General features: G+C 40.5%; 1 protein-coding gene across 3 annotated transcripts in view; it reads right to left on the reverse strand.

The window, feature by feature from the left end:
- Positions 1-18,688, reverse strand: part of nlgn3a (neuroligin 3a) — a 114,118-nt gene that overhangs the window by 53,838 nt on the left and 41,592 nt on the right. For 2 of the 3 annotated variants that reach the window (XM_063875693.1, XM_063875690.1), the window contains one exon: positions 17,994-18,143. The exons of the other annotated variant lie outside the window; for it this stretch is intronic. In XM_063875693.1, the coding sequence (XP_063731763.1) occupies positions 17,994-18,143 (150 nt within the window). The remainder of the gene's footprint in view (positions 1-17,993; positions 18,144-18,688) is intronic. 3 annotated transcript variants of the gene reach the window in all.

The following is an 18,688-nucleotide window of genomic DNA, read 5'->3' on the forward strand; positions in this document are numbered from 1 at the left end:
ACTTTTGCCCCCGCCACCTGTAAAGCTTCTGGATGATGTTGGATCAGAATGAATCACTCAATATTTGGTCTTATTAGGTTTGAATGTATATGCTAGTGATGTCAGCAAACACAGAAAAGCACTCGTATTGCAATGGCTATTAAGTTCAAATGAGATGTAAGTATGACCTTTCTAAGCTCCTTAATTCAGCTAAATTGGCTCCAGAGGAGGCTAATTTAGCCCTTTACAACATGGGGGGAAATGGGCATTAGAGCAGTCGTGCCACCAGCTAATGGCACTGGACCTTGACTTGTTTGCACAGAAAAATGTGTTAGCTTTCTATCTCAAAAAGAGGGTGATATTCCTCTGTCGTTAAAAGCCTTTAAGTCGTATTTCCCACTCCAAACTATTTATCCTTACCCAATTGCTGGTATTACCATTTACATTTTGACCACCATGGTATTGTTAGTAAATGTAAATGGGAGTTTACATTAAAATGCAAATGCAGCACATAAAAAGCATGCAGTCAGCATTTTATAATCCTGCATGAAAAATGTTACCTTAGTGAGGCCATGCATTTAGATGCCAGAGCTGGGATACCAAATCATACCAGGCTGTGCTTAGAACCCTGCTGGCTCTGGCTGGGAGGATAATTGATACACAATTCATGTCTAAAATGATGGGGGCGGATGATCAAGTTAGACTGCTGTGATACAACCCAGCAAAATTATTGAGTCAGGAGATAATCTGTTTGGATGCAGCCCTTATACCTCTTATGATAATTCATATCATTTCATGTTCACACTCATATCAGCTGGCACGTCGTGACTCATCAACCCGTGTGCCCTTTTAATATTTTAGGAACAAAAATATAAAAGGTAACACATCCAACATATATTAGCGTTGTCGGGGGGGGGGGGGGAAACTCATAAATCGAGCGCTGTTGATTTTGACATTCCAAGAAAGTCTAAGAATTACACGGTTCCTGTGTGAGTCAGAAACAACAGTGACACGCAACTTAAAATCTGATTTCAGCTTACAATGTTTGGCACTTAAACAGTTTAACTAATATGATCTGTGTCATTACATTTCTGCCACTCAGGAATCCATATCCTCTTTAATCCCTGTCAAGCATTGTTAACTTGTTTACTGCTATATTAAGCACTAGATATGCTGCCTCAGAGTGAGGAATATGGCCCGTGGCAATTTGCCTCCGATGAAAGCATTAGGCTCACAGCGGTGTTACAGCAGCAATGAATTAAATTACACATGTGTTCTTGCGCAGTATGGACCCTGTATTTTAGATTTCATCAAATATTTATAGAATACTGAGGTCTATTTTGGTGGCAATATTACTCACATTGGTACATGCTGTGCTGTGCATATGTGAAATGATGGCTATGTTTACATTAGGCTTAGCTTCCTTGTAGCGGGGTTCATGCAGTTGTTTTGTCCCTGCTGTGTTTACAGCATAGATTTAAGGACTGGTGAGATGTGGAGAATAAGATTAGATTATACAGTATAAAGTAAAAGCCTCAAAATCTACATCATTGTGGGGAGTGTAAATCTATCCAAACAAAGCAGCATGCATGGTGTTTTCAGCATCAAAATCACATCACAAATCAGACAAAAGCCAAAGTAAAACCACTTCCTCTGCTTTCACTCTCAGGATAGCATAGAATAGCATTACCAGTTGTCTAACTGTGATCCAGTGACCCAGAAACATATATTTCTAATTGTTCTAGCTGGCCTCTGGGGCTTCCTTTACAAAGCTATGACCTCTTTACAATCGGACCACGGTGCACGGCCCACCAGGACCCAAAGGAAAGCCCGGCTGAGTACCATCCCCTCGGCCTGGCAGCTCTCACTTCACAGGGCAATGCCAACCCCATATATATCATACTTTATGTGCGTAAACTCATACAAAAGCATTTGTATTTGTATATGTGCAAACATCACATACACGTATTTGCACCCATGCACACAAAAGTCAAACACCCCCAGACAGCTCTATTTGTTCTCCCTATCCCCTTGAAAGTACACCAAAGACCAAACGAAGGCGAGTTGGACTGCATTTGCTTTTTCAACCTTTCTCCTTCCTGGACAATCTAATAACATCAGACCGCGGCGATGCAGCAAGGTCGGCCCCGGTCCAAGGTCACTCTCTGCTGTGTCCGTGGCTGAGGAGGTGTACAGCGAGGGGGGGAGAGGAGCAGCAGGCACACTCCGAGGTAATCTGATCCCACATCTATGAGCCCTTCTGATTACAGTATAATACATTTATAATTGAGAGTGATAAGGTCTGTGCCATTTCAAATGTTGAAAGTGTGCTGTTGATAATTAGTGACCCTGGAGAACCGCCTGCTTTTTTTAAAATCACAGAGCAGCGAGTTGGGGCTTGTGATTAGATCCAAGCTGATGGAGACAAAATAAAAGCCACCTAAACAGCTGAGCAATGAAGAATTACACTTATCAGCTACGATCTTATCAATATGTTTTGAAAACGGAGCTGCGACTCTTTTTCAATGCTGTTTGGGGCTTTAAAACAATAATCTCTATACTTGGGAAAATATCATCCACTAGAGTCCTCTCTATCTGTTTTCCGGGGGACATGTCAGGGGCTAATTGTTAAGAATTGAGTTATTGAGCTGTATGCCCTTCTCAAGCCCCTGAAGGACTAACACCAATACAAATAGCTTCCAAACACTATTGGAATTCCAACGGAGTGCCCCTGACTTAGCCCAGCCATAATATTGTTCTAATAATTGGAGCTCACAGGCCATCAAATATCATGCCGGTTTGTTCAATTGATTCAGACAGGCTCAAAGAGGGGAAAAAAACACCCATTTGCAATTTTTCCATTTGTAATCTAAATAGCATTCCGCCGCTCTGTTACTAATGATGAGAAATTCTGCGGGGCGAAAGCATTCTGTAATTTGTCCTTTGGCTAACTTTTATGTAATATGGTATGCAGGGCAGATAAGGCTTTGACAGGACTACAAACAAGTACACATGGAACAGTATGCACAACTAAGCTGTATCATCAGGCTCAAAGTACAAAGTTCATATTCCTACTTCCAAAGCTGCAAATGGAAATGCCTTGATGATAGTCACACCAAAACACTATAATTGAATGTGTAACATAATAATGTAATTTGGACGGATTTAAGTTGATAGTGTCCTGCTCAAATTGAATAGTTGACAGAGCAGAAGTGGGGTGTCAACTGCCTGTTTGCCACATTCAGCACCCTTTGCTGCAGCAATGATACGATGAGAGCTATATCTCAGCCCATCAGTAAAGGCAGCGGATTACTTTTTGTTGGAGTCTGCTGACTTTGCACGCAGCAGAATGAGGGTGAGTGAAGGCAAGTGCCAGAGTTGCATGATAATGAAAATACTTGTGATAAAGATGTAATGGATGTGGAATCGGGGTAAAAAACATTCATGAATAATATCAATGGGAAAGTGTGTGACGCGGATTGACTTGGTTTGATAACACACAGTCAATCTGCACTTTAAAATACATCCCTGCCGACTCGTTTTTTGCACACGCTCCTCTTATCATCCACGAACAGGACGGAAGCAGCAATGTGTCCTATCAAGCAGTTGTCGTTCAGAAGTGTTTGAACATGTTTTAAAGCATTTCGAGTGCAAACCGAGTTTAATTAGAATGACTGCTGATTAACATGGCTGCGGATAAAGATGAGTGTCCAAAGAATATCAACAGTGCCACAGCCACATTGTGTGGCGCTACTCATGTGGCTGGACTTTAAACATCAAAGACAGAAAATGGAACAAATGCTGTTGTATGAGAGGAGCCATGAATAAAGTGAAGAGATGAGACTAATCAATAATATGAAAATGATGTGCAGATGATGTTTCAGCTTGTTTGCATTTTTGTATTCTTTGCAAATTGTGCTGAAGCAAATGCATGTGGGTGTGTTTAGTACTAAAGGCATATGTGTGCATGTAAGATAAATTAAGTTTTGCTGCACGTATGAGGGTTGTTGCAACTGTGCCACAACTATGAACATGACATTTTACTATTTTATATTGTCCAGTGCTTGGACATTCTTTGTTGGTTTCTCTCAGCAGCAGCTAAGTGATATAATTGCTGAGTGTAACTGTGCTAACTAGCACTGCAGCCCTTCTCCATGCTCCCTGGTATACAATATTCCCAAAGGGAACCGTGAATAATAAAGACTTCAAATGACAAGCACGCAGCAGGGTTAATGATAAAGGTCAGCTTGCCAGCATGCAGCCAGTGAGTGTAAAGGACAAGTGGCATGGGGTCACAACTCACATGGGCTCCTGGCCAATATATGGGAGCAGGAACCCACAATCCTCCACGACGTGATGAGAGCGGCTACTCCGCGGCGAACGTTCCCCGAGCAGCTGCCATGAGCTGCATACTTCCCTGATGCTTTTATTAGCCTGCTACATTGTGTTAGCGATGACAGAAACTAATACAGTTTGATATGGGAAACACAGCAAGGCTTATATCTGTGTAAACATAACAGGAACAAATGAGACCCTGGAATATAAGGGAGGAGAGCGGGGGTGGGGGGTATTGCTACAATGTGCTAGAGAGGTTGTAGGCTGTTAGTATTACACTCATATTGCTGAAAAGAAGCAGCTATTGAAAAATATCAGCAAAAGAGACAGTGACGGCGCTCCTGAGGCCCAGCATCCGTTTGACAGGCAGCTCCACGGAGAGAATGTCAGCCAACACCTGAAGCCATGCAACTCCAACAAGACATACAGGATTTATCAACACATTTCTGCTGCTATTATTCATGAAAAACTGGCATTCAGCAGCACCTGACGCTCACATCAGTTCTGCATGATATTTACAAGAATCCCTTGAACTTCTTTTGCCTGCGAGGAACAAAGCCTCTCCATGTTCTAAGAACTAATCTCAATTAAGCCCTGCTGTTGATTAGGAATCTTTTCCACAGTTTTTGAAAATCAGTACAGGATAGACACTGAAAAAAGGAGTAAAATCCAACAGCATTAGGTCGAGAGGAAATTATTATTTTTTGATCCTCTTTATTTACATCAAATTGAATAACGCATGTAATTCAGTATTTTGAATTGCCAATTAATTTGCTATCTCAAATTGAATTCAAATTATTTATAATTAAATTGTTCTATTTTTTTTTACAATTTCATACAATTGTATTTGTGGTGAACACATGCATACATGTCGCAGTATCAAGGTTTGTTTTTGATGGCCAATATCTCCATTTCATTAAAGGTTTATCTTGACTTGGGTTTAACATGCATGCACTTACTTTAACCATGTGCATACAGAAAGCTTCCTTCATTCAACTGGATTACTTTTGGAAGTCAGGTTGGCCTTTGCACTTGTTTTACTTTTTTTTTTCTGGGTTATCTACAGGCACGTCAGACTTGCTCAGTTAATAAGTAATTTTCAAATGAATCTAGATACCCACCATCTGCACCACTACTTCCCTTCATCTCTGAGCTGCTGTCATGCTGTACTTCAATCTCACCATCATACTTCTGTTAAGGGATACCTATGTTCTACTTGTTCTGAGAATGGACAATGGTGCAATGGAACCGTAAAAAAGAATCACATAGATACAACAGTTGGACTCTTAGTCAGGATTATTCTGCATTCAACATATTTCAAACTACATCACACATTGATGACTGACCTGTTTCAAGCCATCATATGCAAGTACATATTCCATTTGTCTCTTCTTTCTTAATATATGTTTCATAATTTACTCAAACTTGTAGCCACCACTAAGTTAACCCAGTGAAAGTCATGACCGCTGTCCAGGGTGCTGAATCTGAATCTGTGATGTGCAGGACTCCCAAAGAATTGACTATTTTGCTTTGCCTGATCAGTATTTTTTTTTGTTGCCAGGGTTACATATATATTTGTATATCCAGATTCTGGATGTTGTGTCTTGGAAACGCCAACACCAAGCTCCCTCCACTTCAATAAGTCCTGCCTCATTAAGAGAATTGTTTTTATTTTATTTCAGTGTCTTTTGTCTGTGGCCACTTCAGTGAATTTTTCCTTCCCATTCTGGCAGTAGATTTTATAGTTGTTTATTTGCTTGAGCTAGGACAAAAAGAAATGTTTGTTTGAAGTCAGAAATAATGCATATGGTGTGTGCTCTACACTGAGGTCCAGTTAAGCAGCACTGCACTGAAAAACACAGTGTGGTATTATTAAATTGACTGAACCCTCAATTTTCACATTGAATTGTACAAAGAAATATTCTGATTTGCTTACATTAAATTTGAAATTAAAAGTGGAATCAATTATTAAAAATCTTGAAGATAATATTATATTTTAACGAGAGGTATTTTTTACATGGGCATCTTTAATTGTTATGTTAACTTTATTTTTTTTGTCTTCAACTTTCCCGACAAGCACACCATTCCCATTTTCACATTTCTAAATGAGCCAGTCCTAACCTTTAAAATATACATTGGTATTTCTTACCAAAATGTTGCACAATCTGTCCTTGACCTTAACCATCCATTGTGTCTCAACATGTCCAATGCACTTACAATACAATGCTCACATGGATACTGATACATCATCTATTTCTGGCATTTAGGTATGATGCCTACGGACAGGCATAGGATACAGACATCCCTCACCTACTTGAAATGCCTCCTTAAGTTACATAAGCAGAAGGCATTCAGGCAAAGGCAGTGCCTGCAAAATTCCTTGTACACTGGCTTACTACAACAAAGCCCTTCCAGTGTGTTGTAATTCTCTACATTTCCCTCCAGATTATCTCCCCATTCGTGGGGTTGAAAAGGATGGATGGGTAGAGGAGATGGTGAGAAAATCCCACTCGGATCAATTTTATACCAATCAACGCTCCTAAATAGTGTAGGAGATGAAGTTGGACTAAGTTTGGACTGCAGCCACGACTCGGTTCACTACAGTTTGTAAGGATATATTGCACCTCGGTTTCACACCGCAGAGAAAATGATTGTGTTTTTCTTCTTGGCGCTTGAGAGGATTTGCCCTTACACCCATTTGATGGACCTCCTTGAGGTTATGACACATTAACAAACACATATAGCTCTATAAAAAAAACTCTCAAAGGAAATAAACGACTTTCGTAATGTGTAATATAACCTGATTTGGATGTCTTCCTACCTATTTGCTTACTATGGTGCTCCTGTGGATACTTTGTTTTTCAAGTAGTACTACACTGGATATATCTGGCCCTGAATTCTGCTACATTAGCAGCACCTTTATCATCTGGCATCTTTCACAACGCTACAAAGCTGCAAGCAGTCACGATTCTCTCTCAATAGGCATTAATTCTCACCTCTGTCCTATTCTAATAATACCAAACTCTTACTCGAGAGGTGTGATTAAAAGCATTGTGAACAGACCTCGTTCACACAGTCCCTCCCAACCTTCCTCCCTCTGATTGTTGCAGTTCCACCCACAGCACAAGTGCATCACACACTGTTATTTTGCTCCCCTCCCCAGCTGTGCTGCCCACTTTAATCCATTATCCCAAAATGTCCACCTACCTTTGCTTAGCAATCTCCTCCACTATCACCTCAAGTGGCACTCTTTACTGACCACGCCCCCCCGGGGTCCCAACTAATCCGACCTTGTTCTCCTCCCTTTTTTTCTCCTCCTCCTTTCACCTTGTCAATTCAACACCCTGCTCCTCACCCTCTTCAGAATCCTGCCTCCCGCCTGTGTTAGCCGCTCTGCAGCAGTGCATTGTGGTGGCAGCTGAAGAGAGTGCCTCCCACATATGCGAGGACTGCTGACCTTCGCGGTTAAGCTTGGCCACTGCTATGATTAATGCCCCTACAAGACAAGAAGCAAGTACTTCTACCTGCCTGGCCAACATATATCTTCTTACACACATCATTCCTGTCTCAGCACACACCTGATGATGGACAAATCCAACCCCCCCTGTCCTTCCTCTTGCTGTACCCGCTTTCTAATTCCTCCCCCCGTAGTACCCTTCACAATGCTGCTGAGAAGGCATAAGAAACTAAAAAGGAGGGAGTTTTATATTCTCACACTTCCTTTTTCTTCTCTGAATGATCAAACACGCCGCAATGGGCTCATCTTGAAGGTGTACATGCTGGCTTCCGTTCGATAAGGCTGTTACCTGTACGTTTTTTGCCCCGAGGAAGAAGAAGCGCTTGAGTGTTTTTCGGTTGTGAAGTTAAAAATCCCTCAAGGACAAATGCACTAAGAAGAAAAGCAGTTGCTGCCATTAGGAGCCCCATACTCCCTCCTAGAGCAGAGTATAAAGCAAAACAAAGCATTCAAGCAATGAATCACCACAGATAGATATTTAAGGCACTATAAACAAGAAGCCCGATACGAGTTGGGAATAGACTAAAGTTATAAAAGTCTCAGAAATACAAATATTTACCTTCGGGTATACAATAGATCTCACTGGTGCCATCTTCTGACAGAGTGATATTTGTTCAAAGAGTTCTTACAATGATATGTATTGTTTTCATTTAATTGATTTTCCGTCCTGGAGTCAATATCTCAGTGGAGAAACAAAACAGTAATTTGCAGTTCCCATTACCCAGACTGCAATATCTTTTTCTGTAGAATTGTGTTCCCCTCAAAGTACCTTAGTTTGATAGTGTGAATGGTTTAGTGGTATTTAATGTTACAATCTGAACATTCACTGTTGTACTAAGTGTGTAGAACTTGTTGAGAAATGGTATTTTTGGTATTTAAGTAGTTTAGTATGATTCAGAGAGGGAGATAATACATCAATTACAACATCTACAGATTCCATGTCATATAGATGTATTATGTAATGACACAATAAAGATTGAAGGAACCTTTAATTTATATTCTTGAGAAAGCAAGGTCATTTTGAAATTACGTGGCAATAAACCCGTCCAAACACGACCAAGTAAAGCAGGTCACACAAAAGCCCCTGTTGGTGTGAATATATTTTGGGATTTACTGGGATGGCTATTAAAAGAGCATCTGGCTCTCAAAGCAAAGGCAAAGGCCAGCTAGGGATTCACACACAACTCTGAAACATGTATTTGTGCAGTGTAATAGCCTCTGCCACAAAAACCAAAGGTGAAAGAATAGTTTAATGGCTGCATTGGCAACACTTGCCCCTGTGCATGCATCACATCACGAATTGCGGGGTACTTTTTTAAAGTCTCACACTGAAATACACTCAATTATAGAACACTTGAAATAAGGAAAAAAGTGTTGCATGGAAACTGGGGCTCTACCCCTGAATCAGTATCAGGGCATTGTGCTGGGGTGGGAATGAACATGTGATCTTTTGTTGCCTTACCGTGCCATGTCACAGCGAACACAACAACTGCTCAGTCAATTTCAACTTCCTGTCTTTGACGATGTATTCAAATCTCCATACACAAAACTCAAATTTTTCATGCCACCAAACCAAATAAGAATAATGTTTACTAATGTTAAGATTGCAAATGAAAGCTTCACAAGAATCTTCCATCACTGATAGTAAAGGTCAAACATCCATCAATAAAGCATCTCGACTACAAACACTGACACAAGGTTGACATTTTCCTTCAGTGAACCGCCCTTCCATCTGCGCACTTCATACCGCCGTCTCTGGGTGAAGTGTTCCATTTTTACATGAGCCGCAGCAGAGGACCCCTTGACCAGATGAAAGCAATTGTCGGGTTAGCTCTTTGATGTTTTTGTAATGCATATTTACTGTTTTGGTGGAAGTGCTGCAATCATCTAAATATGTTTTCATCTCAGGGCACCAAAGCTTGTTTTGCATAGTGGAAATCACTACTGTACCGTAGAAATTGATTTCTTAATGTCACAGTTTTTGAAATGTCATGCTTATGAAATATAATGAGCTTTGTTCCTGTTTCCATTTGTTGTAAGATGAAAAAGGAGGATAAATTCTCATTAAAAGTAAATCAGCGATATGGGTTCAAGTCACAACAGTAAGTGGGGGAATTTGTTGTTCAGTCAGCGTTGAACATCTTTACACAACTCGGATGTTCCTGAGCAGGTGGTTAGACTTACAGAGACAATAACTAAATGTTTTAACATATCACCTCTTTTAAAGTGGAGATGCTTCATCACAATGGAAAACGGAAAAATATTTAAGCTTTTGCCTGTCAGCAGTGTGGTAGAGCTGACCGTGTCAAAGTTGGAATTGAGTGAATATCCATGAAATCAGCCCAATAACTTGTTTCTAAGCGATCAACAATAAGTGATCTAAAATACTTTTATTCTCCTGTCTTAGTATGTTCATATTTCACTTATTTTTATAATGCAGATTCTTTATGCAGATGAATCAGCAACAGCCAACAAACGAATTATTCACAGCAGAGCCAAAACAATCAGGAGGGAATTGTTTTTATGAGAAAAAAACCCCAAGATATCTTAATATTCAGATCAATGTGTGACCTGGCGATATTTTAATCCAATCCCCTGAAAAAAGACGTTGTACCTTAAAAAATGACATCTTGTTTTGTGTACACTTTCTTAATCATGTCAGTGCCTAAAACGAATCAAAGCATTTTCTCTGTCTGCTTCACATACTGTACATGCGACAGTGGGTTTAGCCAGTTTTTAAATCTGAGCTCACGGCAGTAGGACATGTTTGATTTGCATTAGCAATAATTTAAAACGCCTCTGATAAGACTGCAGGGGAGTTAACAAACAGTGGGGCTGATAACAATACAAAATGCAATCATTAATGCTACATTACATGTTGCTAGGGAATCTAAATGGCAAAACCCTCCACTAAAGAGAGAGATAAATATTGAACTTAAATACATCAAATGGATATTTAAAAAAAAATGAGTGGTATCAAAAACAGGAGTAGATTTAAAAAAAAAAAAAGGTCTGTCAGGGTTTGAGAAGTACTGCATGAGGTCAACATTAGAAGGAAACCCAGTTGGATGTTTCTAACACTGAGTGACAACAAAATTAGTCCAGATTAGTTCCCCCTTCCTCAACAATCGTTGAAATTCATTCGACCAGGTCCCTCTCTAGCATTTGAAATGACACACTGCCTGGATGTGGTGCAGATTGTGCTGTGAGAAAATTAAAGCACAGCGCCACGGCAGCTACTGAGGACTTACCTCATAAGGGATTTAATACCGGAATAATTATTTGAAAGTGCTTCTTAAGAAACAACATATTCAAAAACAATTTCGATGAAAACTTAATAACGCAGAGCCTATTAATGTTTGAGCAGTTCTATATTTAAAGATCATCCTACATGAAGATTCAATGTCCTGCTGTGTAAGTGCTGTTGCACCATTACTATTTCTCAGGGATACTAGTCCTCCTCAGTGCTACTTCCCTTCAGTGTTAATCAATACTTTTCAAGATTTTTAAGCTAGAAAGCAAACATCTTCTTAGGGGACGCTATAAAGCTGAGTGCTGGGGAACTAAAGGCCCGAATCTCGGCCCTGTCTTGCAGAGCCAGACATTTGTTGCAGTATGTCTGGCAAGAGGGCTTAAGAGTTAATTTCCTGGCAGTGATTTGTAGGAGAGCAGCATCAACAAGCTGCTGCAGACTGGAGCATGAAAACCATTACTTCAATCCCTCACTCCCTGACATTAATAGGATGAATAAATGTTTTTGTTCTCTGCTTAATTTGGATGAATTCATCCAAATGGCAATGAAAACAAGTAAATATCCATCTCAGCCTGATAGTAGAAAACAAAGAGAACTAACTCTGCCTTCGCCTTTTCTTCCACCTACTGTTTGAGAATTCCTCTGCATGGCGCCAAGCTCATATATCTGACTATAACCGTAATGACTGAGACTCGGAACATTTTGTGAGGGAGGCTCTTGTCTTTATTTTATGTTGATTCACTGTCACCACGCAGGAGGTTGTCACGCCAAATTTAATTCTGTAGTAACTTGCAATGCGATTTTTGGGATCCCAGACATCAAATGTGACAAAGGAGACGCACCCAGACATATTATTTCCTGCATAGGAACATGGGAAAAGAAGCTGTGCAGGAATTCAATAAAATCATGGAAGCAGGGGTCGAGTATTCTCAATCAATGCAGAATACACAGCAACAACAGAGTCCACAATGAGAGGTGACATTCACAAAGAGGTAACACAGCATTTTGGGCAGATGAAGCTGCACAGATAAAACACAAACAAATCTTGTCATTCTTAAAGCATCCATTAAAGGGTGTAATCACACCTCACTGTGTGGCAAAGGATATCCTGGTTCTTCTTGGCTATTTGCACATATTAGATAGGTTGATATGCAAAATAGGCCACTATTATTGCAAATGAGCATATTGAAGAAATTCACAAAGATCAGCGCTAATATCTGAACGCAGCTACAGTGAAAGTATGGAATATTCCCAGATCCGGCTGGTGACAGAAGCACATTGATAAAGGGTTAATCTGTTACGTTTCGTTAAATTAAATACTGTGTATGAAGTTTTGAGGGATACCTCTGCACTTTGTCGGTCAGGACCTGTAGCTCGCACTCTGAACATCTCACTTTTATTTTTCTCTCTGCCCTTGTTATGTTTACTCTGTTGTAGGCATAAGGGCTGCATTTACACTTTGCCAAGGATAATTGGGATCAGATGAAAAAGGGCAAATGGCACTCAGCCGCTAAACTTTAAGGCTGTGTTGGTGTTGTAATATCATTAGCACAATGTCTTTTGTGAACCAGACCTTGAGACAGGGTAAATAAAAATGTTCAAGTAATGCTTAGTTCATCAGCAGTCACAATACATTCTCTTTGAAGTCGCTGTGAAGACGCCCCTAAGTGTAAAGACATTCAAGATGCATCGGAGAAGAACTGGTTTTCTTCTTTATGTGTTTGCAGTTACTAAACAACTTCATGTGCATTAACTCTACTTCCTAACTGAAAAAGAGGCAGCACTGATAGGCCTGAAACAGGTTGCAATCAGATTTGTAGTCTCGACAGTGGAGATGCATGTATGTGGCTCAATGTAAATAAAAGTATATTAAATCACATCTCGACTCAATCTGGATGTAAGACATTTGAAAGGACAAGTGTAAATGAGGCCAATGGTTTTAAACCTCAGAAAGGATGTATCCTGATGACATAGTATTACTACTTACCAACAATCAGCAGACTACAGTGTCTGGGTCAGGAGGCCATGAGCACACTGTGCGCTGCTCAGCTCTCAGTGGAGCGCCTCAGCTCTCAGTGGAGCTCAGTAGTAATTCTCCAGTAAGTGAAAAACAACTATACAAACCTGTGTGATAGGCTATCTTTTGCGCTGCAATATTGTTCACACATTTCCTCTGCTCCCCTAAATCCCTGGCTGAATTACCAACAGTCACTATCTTTAGTTCAGGAGAGGGACATAAGCAAGAAAGGCAGAGTCACTTACAACACACAGGATAACTCTGGCACCTAAACTAATCAATGCGGCAGCACCTGCACTGCTGCTTCTGAGCTGCTTTCATGTACACTCCCACAGTAAGGTTGAGGTTATTTTGATTGGATCTAAAACTATTCTTTTGAAAGCCTGAATAACTTTGGTGTACTGAGGTGGCAGTCCATAGCTGTGACGCCTGCCCCGCCATAAAATGGCTGCGATCAGAGCGATATGGGAGATAGACATCGAAGGTCACAAATAAACCCTGTCTAAGGTGACAACTCTCCACAAGTACATACTGCACTTGACCATTCCTTTTTTTTTTCCGAAAGGGAAGGCATCTCACCTTGAGTTTTGGCAAGAGAGACAGCCTTTGTTCATTTTAAATGCATTTGGAAAGTAGTAATTAAGTCCCCCCCCCCGATGGACTGGGAAATTGACATGCTCTGGAGAGCCAGTGAGTAATTATATTTGTAAAGAGCAGTGATACAAGATACTCCCCTCTGACTGGGACTCATTACACATCATTAGAGAGGCGCGGCAACTAGGCACATGAACGCGCATCACAGACCACACACACACACACACACACACACACACACACACACACACACACACACACATACACACACACACACACACACACACACACACACACACACACACACACACCACCTCTCTCACACACATGCAGATCAATGAAAGAAAAAAACAAACACTGTTACCCTTTCGTAAACAAACTCTGTTTTTCATGCTGCCCTGACCCGACTGTGGAAAGTCCTGCACGGACCGTTTGAAACTCTATTCTGCATATCTCAACTGGTGTTACTCATACTGCGGTGGGTCAATAAGTAATTAAAGATTAAATCTGAAAATAATTCTCATTCATCTAAATAGTGAAAGGTTCAGATATGAAAGTTACGAAATGGGGCCTCAGGAGGATTGTGGTCCACGCTTTGAAGCAATAATTACCATTACAGCAGCGTAGGGCGTAAAGCTGCAGGGGGATGATAGAACACAGCTAGGAACTTAGTGGACTCCTTTAATTGGAACTGGAGTGGCAGCGTCTACAACTCTCTGCCATGTTACCTCTTCTTTATACAGTATTTCTCCTCTCTGCTTCTTTTTTCTCTCTGCGAGTGTTTGCGTTTCACTGTAGAATCTTAAGACACCATGCATATATTATATAACCACAATGGAACATGGACTAAATCCACTGCGGCCCGTATTTTGGAAAACACCAAACAAATGCTAAATCTATATTTCATGATGCACTGAGCGCCATCTTTCAATATCTTCGCTCTGTTCAAGTGAAACGTTGAAAGGAAAAAAAAAGAAGTCTTGCAGCAGAAATGGTAGAATGGAAATGAAATGAATGCAATAGATACACAAAACATTCATCGCTGACATTTACCAAGGTTTTGGTTCTGTCTAATTTGGTGAAATTTCCGTGCTGAAAAATGTTTTTTATAATTCAGATTTAAAAAAAGCCCTCAGTACAGATTTGTTTGTAAGTGATTTTGCTGCCCAATAGTTTGGACCTATTGTTTCTGTGAGATGAGCTACTATTCAGAGTGTTGTGTGTATTTCAAAGGTGTTTACTGCATTATTAATGCCATATTCAAATTGCCAAGGGACAGTGGGAGAGCTATATTAGTGTCAGAAAGCGTAGTTTGTTGCCTTGTCTGCTTTCACTTTAAACTCATTATCTTGTCTAATTCTCTCTGCCGCCATTATTCCCTCAACCCTTTAAGCAGCCTAATTAAAAGAGCTTTCATTTTTTCATTAATATCAATTTATTTATTTATTTACTCTGCGTCGCTACTGCCAGAGTGGAATCTAAATGACTGACTTTTTCCACTTCTATAAAATGAAAGAAGTCCTGCTGCATGGCACTTGAATTGATGCCATAGTGAAATCTGGAGTATTTGCTCTCATCTACAGTATCTGTCTGAAGACCTGATGTTACACTGCAAGCTTTCAACTCTGTGTGCAGCGGCTAATGTACAGTGTCCAATACAAACAGCTAATCTACTCCCCTTAATGCTGTCTAGACTAGATTAGTGCTGAAAAGTGGCACCCGTATTCAATAAAAAACTGCAAACAAAAATAAAATGAAGACATGTAATTATGATTCCTCATGTTCTGAGTATTCACACTTTATGACTGAAAATCTTCAGACAGATTAGTGTTGATTGGCCCATCACGGTCTTATTTCTCTCTGGCCTTGGTTTTATTTGGTTTGTTTGAGTGCGTCTGTAATAACAGTTTAAAGCCGTACCATGGGGAGATTATCAGACCATGCTTCAGCGATGGACATTATCGCTCAACTACATGCATCACTTCTTCTCTGCTCATCTCTCAGAATGGCTGCTGGGGAACTCACCAAAGAGCTGCTTTGTGAACTGTATGTATGTGTGTGTCTGTGCATGTTTTGAGTGTGTGCGTTTTTGTGCTAATCCACATCTGAATGTATGTGTGTGAAGATTGTTTCTTGCTTGGTCCTACTGCTCAATGTGTGCCATTAGCATGTGTGTGAGCATGCACATGCTCCGAGTTCTCGCATGTGGCGTTTGAGGGTTGTGTGTGCATGCATGTAGAATGACATTTAGCAAAATGTGGCAGCGAGAGAAGAAACATCTGACTCATAATTGAAGTGCCATGAAAGAAATATGATCATGAATCTGTGTTAGGCTTACGTGATCAGCTTTAAACCAGCGGCAGCAGCTGAAGGCAGCCAGTGCTCCCGACTACCTTACCACCCTGAAGGCTGATTACAACGCTCAAAATGATACTCGACAAAAAATGACAGAGGAAAAACACAGCGCATTCAAGGCGAGCATTTCTGATGACAAAATCGATAGGCCGTAGCGCTCTTATCTCCATCAAAAAGAGAGTCTCAGGATAAATGAGTGATTCAACCACACCAGTCATTTCAATGTCCTGGAGGATAAGACGGCAGCAGTCCTCAGTCATTCTCCTCCTCTTTGTGACACGTAGAGCTCTCCTAACAGCAACGCGAGACAGACCTCTCCTTTAACGATAAGACTGGCCATATTGATATTTTTCTTGTTGTCAACATATGCCATGAAAAGACCAAATGTTGAAATGAATTGACTCTGCTAGCAAAGCCTGATATATCTCAGTGTCCCTTATATGTTTTCCTTTTGACTCTAGTGATGCCACTTTGCCAGTGTGTGTGTATTTCTCAGCTTCAACAAAGGGTAATCATCAACTCTTAATCCATTTTTATTAGAATACTTTTTAGAGGCCTGTAAAAGTTAAAAAACCCAATGTATAACCATTTAAATAAAGAGTTTAGAAAGACTGCAAATCCAACTTCTTAAATGCAGCATGCATTTTCACTCCTTTTTGCATTCTCTTGTTTATCCAATCCAATCCAACATTATTTCTATAGCACATTTAAAAACAACACCGTTGACCAAAGCGCTGTACATCAATAAATATATGGTTTATCATCCTCTGACCATTCATGAAGCGACCTACAGTATTAGGGATCCCAGTTTGGGACCATTGATGTAGTTATATAATCCCATTCACTTAATTACAAATAGCACATTCATAGTAACAATCACTTGGGTCTTACAGCACATGTTCAAGTTGACATAGACTGGATCATGCTAGCTAATGTTAGCACACTTAAGATAATGATTTGTAGACAGCAACGAGTTGTTTCTATATTACTTTATACATTGCCCATGTTAAACTAAATTTGTTTTAAATGCTAGATACCAAATGTTTACCCAGAGTTTGAGGAATTACTTTTGAATTTTTCAAAAGAGCGATTAACATCTTTAGTTTCAACCAACAGTTTTTGGGTTGTGAACCACAGACAGTGAAGGGCATATATTATTCATTTTGGTTTTGGTGATGTCATGGGATTTGTTGACCAAATGAAACATTTAAAATGACTCTTTTCTTAATGTAAACAGCAGCCTGCAAAAATATAGGGACATTTTATTTTCTAAAAGGGACATTTTATTTTATATGCAAAGTGTGTTGTAGCCGGCACATAACAAATGTAAATGTATAAACATGTGAGGAGAGAAATCCGCTGTGTCAGAAAGACGGATGGAAAAAGGTACAAAGCTTGGGAAGTGTGCTAACAAACTCCATTTTGTGTTGCTGCAGCTGTTTCCATGGAGCTCCCTCTCCCTCTCTTTTGCTCTCTCTCTCTCCCTTTCTCATACACACTCACACACGCACACACAAGCGTCTGAAAGAGGATTCAGCTGTGTGAGTCAATCTGCAACCAACTGCAACTCGGAGAGAGAACCCCTCGCTCTCTAACAGACTCTTCCACTCTCATCTATCTCTCCGGCATCACGCCCATCTCATCATTTTTTTCAAACTCATTACAATAATTTCTTAATTTATTCTTTTACCCCAGTCACAACAACAAACCCACATTCAGCACACTCAATTACTGTGATTTTGATACATGAGCACCGCATCAACAAGAAGCACAGGAACCAGTCGATGCCTTTAAGTGCTGTGCTCCTTCCCCAGTCTTATTTGGAGTGTGTGTGGCAATCAGCAGTGCTCATTACACCTAGCTGCCCTATAAAGATGGCCCAGAAAAACGTCCTTGAGGGAGAAGGTGAAGTAAAAAAAAAAAAAAAAGGAAAAGCTGCTTACCGAGGACTCCGACGCGGTAGTTGAGAGTGATAACGATGACATTTCCGTAGCTGGCCAGGACACTCCCATCGATCATGTTGCCCGTCCCCTCCATGTACGATCCTCCGTGAATGTAGACCATCACAGGCTTGGCCCCAGTGTCTCGGATGTCTGCAAGAGCGGCCATCATTAACACATTCACATTGTCGTCCAGCCACTCCGATCAAGGGGTCGGCTCAGATTCAGAAACAGCAGATACAGTGCATGGTGGCCACAAACAGACAAGCTGACGGTCACCTCTCAGATACCAGCTGTAAGGATACAGTCTGCTGGCTTACTAATGCAAATGAAGGCAATAGTCTTTCATATCTGCTCTATGAAAAACAAATTAATGTCCACTCATTATGATGCGTTCTACTCCATTATAGTAATTGGCCATTTCAGCTGAAAATGCGGCTTGTCAGTTAGCGTAAAAAGTATTTATCCTATTTAAACCAAACTATTAGGGTTGTATTTGGTTTTGTGTTGCCTTCCAGGAGGCAGACCCAGTTTCCGATATAGACACACAGGAAGCCATTAGGGAGAATGAAGAGAGAGGTACACTGACACATCTTCTAACCAGGAAGAAGGCTAATCTGGCTTGACAGTGATAGGGAAAACGCACCAGCTAATTACACAATGCTACCATGCGCCTCTTTTTTACACAGGCCTATCTC

Source organism: Eleginops maclovinus, chromosome 23 (genome assembly GCF_036324505.1).
Source record: "Eleginops maclovinus isolate JMC-PN-2008 ecotype Puerto Natales chromosome 23, JC_Emac_rtc_rv5, whole genome shotgun sequence".
NCBI classification, from domain to species: domain Eukaryota; kingdom Metazoa; phylum Chordata; class Actinopteri; order Perciformes; family Eleginopidae; genus Eleginops; species Eleginops maclovinus.